The 5,470-nt window shown below is 39.4% G+C and overlaps 1 protein-coding gene across 6 annotated transcripts in view; it reads left to right on the forward strand.

Annotated features, from left to right (window-relative positions):
- DCAF16 (DDB1 and CUL4 associated factor 16) overlaps positions 1-2,770 on the forward strand; it is a 7,948-nt gene extending 5,178 nt beyond the window's left edge. For 2 of the 6 annotated variants that reach the window (XM_011948812.1, XM_011948816.1), the window contains exons 2-3: positions 579-695; positions 1,039-2,770. In XM_011948812.1, the coding sequence (XP_011804202.1) occupies positions 1,666-2,316 (651 nt within the window). In that variant the 5' untranslated portion in view covers positions 579-695; positions 1,039-1,665 and the 3' untranslated portion in view covers positions 2,317-2,770. The remainder of the gene's footprint in view (positions 1-578; positions 696-1,038) is intronic. The other 4 variants (XM_011948813.1, XM_011948817.1, XM_011948814.1 and 1 more) reach the window with 4 other exon arrangements.
- The last annotated feature ends 2,700 nt before the right edge of the window (positions 2,771-5,470 follow it).

Here is a 5,470-nt window from a genome sequence, read left to right on the forward strand (position 1 = left end):
TTTTGTAGAGACAGGGTCTTCCTATGTTGCCCAGGCTGGTCTTGAACTCCTGACCTCAAGTGGTCCTCCACCCTTGGCCTCCCAAAATGCTAGAATTACAAGCATGAGCCACTGTGCCCTGCCCGTCACTTCACTTTTAAAGGAAATATATCTCATCTTACTCAGGATAATGTTTGCTTAAAATTTTGGTAGATAACCTTTACCAAGTTGAGAAAGTTACATTCTCCTTCTAGTTTAGTAAAAATGTTTTGTTTTGTCTTTTAAAGCATAAATACATGTTGGTCAGGAACTAATAAAGGTTATCCACATTCAATATAATGATCTCTTTTTTTCCTTTAGTTCTGGTAATTTGTACATTTTTTATAATTTGAGCTATTCTTACTTTCCTGGGATAGGCCGTATTTGATAATTTTTTTTTAATGTACTGTTGGATTCTGTTAAGTGATATTTAGGATTTTGCAAGTGAAGTAAGCCTATAGTTTTCTTGTTTGGTTCATCTGTAAGTTTGGAATTTATTTTTGTTATCTTTATAACAGGAGCTGGTCAGTTTTCATGCTTTTTTCTTTTTTGTGGAACAGCTTATATAGAATTGGCATAGGATCACAACTTCTGAGGTCCCAGCAAGAGTCCTAACATCTAGCAGCTCTACCACCAGGACAGGCCCCTAAAACTAATTCCAACAAGCACCTCTGAAGGTAAAAAAAATAAAATAAAAGTAAATAAATACCTTTTATAGCTCTCTATTTGGAGTTTGGGACATAAGGGATCAGCTTTTGCAAAAGTAATTTTCTGGGCTAAAACTGCATACAAACTGGCCCAGTTATGTACCAACAAAGAATGAAAATGGCCCCAGACTTTCCTCCCCAATATTGTGATTGTAAGAGCTATTACCAACAGGTAAATTGGCCGAAGCCTGTGAGGTAGAGAGGGAAGAGTCTGTAAGACTTCTTGCTCAGCATCTGTTCTGATTTTAGATATCCTGAGGTAGGTAGGCAATAAGTTATCCAGTGCTTTCAGGCTTTAATATCATGTCTCTAGTCTTCTCATTCACAGGTTAAGGCTACCTTTCCAGATAGTCCAGCAGCTAAATCACCAGTTTCCAAGGGCATTTACGTCACCTATGGAAAGCATCGGATCCTTTTACACCAGATGTTCTTGACAGCTCATCCCATCATTCCCCACTGCACAAAAGTTGCTATACCAGCGGACAACCAAGACAACTACTGAGCTTCTTTTCGTTGTCAAGTAGATATAATATCACTGCCAGCAAAACAGCACAAAAAGTGTCTCTTCACAGTATCACTACCAATTGGGACTATGCTAAGTAAATCAGCTTGCCTAGATGAGGACCTCTTGTATTCTTGGGTAGCCAGGATTTGAAGGAGATACTCTGACCTGTGCCACTGGTAAGTGACTAAATACTTTTACACATTGAACTGGTCCTGAAAACTAAGATGTCTTCTTTTTAAGTGAAGAATATACAACATAATCTTGAAGAACAGCACAGTGGTGTGGGCCTCAAGCATACTTTATGTGCGTAATGGACTGAGAGACAAATCTTGGCGAAAGGATTTTTCATCTCTTATTTCTATTTGCCAGTGTTAGTAAGTGTTCTGCTGGCTTAGATTATTACCTTTTTCTGGTTCCTTACTCTGTTTTATTCAGATGGGTCCTAGAAATCCCTCTCCTGACCACTTGTCAGATTCAGAAAGTGAGGAAGAAGAAAACATTAGCTACCTAAATGAGAGTTCTGGGGAAGAGTGGGATTCCTCTGAAGAAGAGGACTCCACGGTACCCAACTTATCGCCTCTTGAGAGTCTTGCCTGGCAGGTTAAGTGCCTTTTAAAATATTCCACAACTTGGAAACCTTTAAATCCTAATTCCTGGTTGTATCATGCTAAACTCTTGGATCCAAGCACACCAGTCCATATACTTCGAGAGATAGGTCTAAGACTCTCCCATTGTTCCCACTGTGTCCCCAAACTGGAACCAATTCCTGAATGGCCCCCTCTGGCCTCTTGTGGAGTCCCACCTTTTCAAAAGCCTCTTACAAGTCCCAGCCGGCTCTCTAGAGATCATGCCACTCTAAATGGAGCACTGCAATTTGCCACCAGACAGCTAAGCCGAACATTGAGTAGAGCCACTCCCATACCTGAATACCTAAAACAGATCCCTAATTCTTGTGTTTCTGGGTGTTGCTGTGGCTGGCTGACTAAAACAGTTAAGGAAACAACTCGTACTGAACCCATCAACACTACTTATTCTTACACTGACTTCCAAAAGGCAGTTAACAAACTCCTAACTGCATCACTGTAAAGATCTACCATTTGCTGTGATATCTCTGATGTTGCTAATTGAGAAAGGGGTACAAAGTTAGTCATTACACAGCCCACTAATGTCTTCTCAAACTATCTTATGCCCTGGCAAGCCAAAGAGGATACCCTTTGACAAACCCTGTGGATAAAATGATAATATCAAGGCCAGGCGTGGTGGCTCACGCCTGTAATCCCAACACTTGAGGAGGCTGAGGTGGGTGGATCTCCTGAGGTCAGAAGTTTGAGACCAGCCTTGCCAACACAGCGAAATCCCATCTCTACTAAAAATAATAAAAAAAAAATTAGCTGGGTACAGCAGTGCACGCCTGTAATCCCAGCTACTCGGGAGGCTGAAACAAGAGAATCACTTGAACCAGGGAGGCAGAGGTTGCAGTGAGTCAAGATTATGCCACTGCACTCCAACCTGGGTAACAGAGCAAGACTCAGTCTCAAAACAACAACAACAACAACAAAAAATACCAATGGAGAATTAGTTAAGGGGACCATATTACAAAAGCCAGTTGAAGTTGAATATTCTTCACACTCACTTCTCACCCTACCCATCCCAATTTACTCGCCTTTCTGAATGACTTTAATGAGATATCTGATTATTAATGAAGAAAATTAGACCACCACCCCTTTTGTTATCCAGACTTCAGAACAGCCGTTATTGAAAGCTAGAGGTTAGCTACCCACAGTAATACCTTTCTGAGCATACCCTTCTCTAACATACATTCCTATGGAGGTAGTTGAATTAAATTGAGTAACTACACAAAGGAAAATGGCAAGGATGGGGATTTCTTTCCCAGCTTTTATATAGATGTGCCTACCTAGGACACTCTTTAGGGTTCCTTTTATTTCTCTTTTTGGCAGGGGGTGGGAGCGGTAGGGCGGAGTACAATTTTAAGCTTAGCCTGTACTGCTACAAACTTACTATGGTACTTAAATTACATCATGAACGTTCTATATCAGAGTCTCCCACCAGGCTGTCTCTGGCTAAATCAGCCTATAAGATCATCCCTTCGGATTAAACAAACACCTGTTCTGTAGAGAATGTATTTCCTGAATCTTGGTACTCAGACTTTTGTCAAGAGTAAATAAAATACCTTTCAAAAGATTAATGGAAAATGATTAAGAGAGCATTTCTGCTTTCAGTATTAACTGCTAATGGATTAAAATTTTAATCTGTATAGCATTTCCTGGAGTAAAAGTTCAAGTACTTTCCACATCCATTGCAAACGTCAGGAACCCTTCTAATTTTAAAGAACCTTCTTATTAGAAAATCTCAGCCTAATACAATCTGAAGTTAAGAGTTTCAGCAGCATTGTTTTTCTAAGTAGATTTAGCTATAGATTTTCTTTTGGCCAAACAAGGAAGAGTATATGCCCTTGTAAATGAGGCTTGTTTTGTTTATTTAAATGAGTCAAAACATAGAAATCAGTATACGTAAAATAAAATGCATGAGACTATTAAATCTTTTCATATACTCTACAAATAAAATGAAATCTGTGTGTGGTCCTGGTTGACTGGACATCTAAAGGGAATCAGAAAAGAGACTGTGAAAAGTGTATGTGTGTGTGTATATATATATATATATAGTCTTCCTTATTTTAGTTTTGCTTTTTCCTATTCTCCATAATTAAGTGCTGTTTACAAGGTGGCATCAAAAAATTGAAGCAGGCCAGGCACGGTGGCTCATGCCTGTAATCCCAACACTTTGGGAGGCTGAGGCAGGTGGATCACTTGAGATCAGGAGTTCGTGACCAGCCTGGCCAACATGGTGAAAACCCATCTCTACTAAAAATACAAAAATTAGCCGGGCGTAGTGGCGTGCACCTGTAATCAACAGCTATTTGGGAGGCTGAGGCAGGAGAATTGCTTGAACCTGGGAGGTGGAGGTTGCAATGAGCCGAGATCGCGCCACTGCACTCTAGCCTGGGCAACAGCAAGACACGTCTCAAAAAAAAAAAGGCAGTTAGGAATCATAAATTGTGTAAATATATAGCAATTTTAAGAAGACAGAGGAATGCTTATAACCTAATGAATATTTCTGCTGAGCCTTAGTTGTCTAAAGGAAAAAAAAAGGGAATTGTAGAGAAAAGTATTTGTTAGTGGAAATTATTGACCTGAAACCATATCATATTGTTAGTGTAACTGAATGTATCAGAAATTGTTCCTATGTAGATATTCTGTGAAACTGGTTTCTAAAATGTTACAGGAAACCCCCTTTTTTTTTTTTTTTTTTTTTGTTTAAGGGGAGGTGGGAGGAGGTAGGCAAGAGGTCTGAATATTAAAATATGTTGATGTTTATGTGTTCATAATATGTTCTTTTTTCTCTCTTGGTGTGTGTATAAAAGTGCCTTGCTCATGAATGCATTTTTGCTCTTCACTTCGAAAGGAAGCCTTTCCCCAGCTTGGCAGCTGAATAAACCAATAGCTTTGTACATGTTGAACAGCGTATGGTCATTTGTCCTCAACAAATGAAATAGATCCTACTTTGCTTAAGACATATTCAGCATTCACTAAGTACTGAATAGAGTTAATAGACACAGTACCTGAATCTATATAGTATGTCTGACAGGAGATGACTTGACATCTCTAGAGAAGAAACGCACTTGAAGAAGAAAATGTCTGATAGTCAGGATTCAAAGTGAGCTTATTTGTTTATATATTTTAAGTAACTCCAGGTTGCACAAAATAACAGGTACCTAAATAAGCCTTAAGTTAACTTTTTGTGTGGCATAAACGCTGGGTTTGGAAATGAATTTACTACCTTTGCACTCACTATGTTGACTTCTGGTTAAATGCAGTCACTATAATTAGAATAAAAAGATGAATTTATCCTCTCTTTATAGAAATATTTATCAAAGGAGTAAGGAAACTATTTCTAAACCAGTGGACATTAACTATCTTTTACTTTCTCAGTGCAGATAGGCAACTTTTTTTTTTTTTTTTTTTTTTTTGAGATGGAGTTTTGCTCTTGCTGCCCAGGCTGGAGAGCAGTGGCGCAGTCTCGGCTCACTGCAACCTCTGCCTCCCGGGGTCAAGCGATTCTCCTGCCTCAGCCTCCCAAGTAGCTGTGATTACAGGCGCACGCCACCATGTCCAGCTAATTTTTGTATTTTTAGTAGAGACGGGGTTTCACCATGTTGGCG

This window comes from Colobus angolensis, unplaced genomic scaffold, assembly GCF_000951035.1.
Source record: "Colobus angolensis palliatus isolate OR3802 unplaced genomic scaffold, Cang.pa_1.0 Scaffold284, whole genome shotgun sequence".
Lineage (NCBI taxonomy): Eukaryota > Metazoa > Chordata > Mammalia > Primates > Cercopithecidae > Colobus > Colobus angolensis.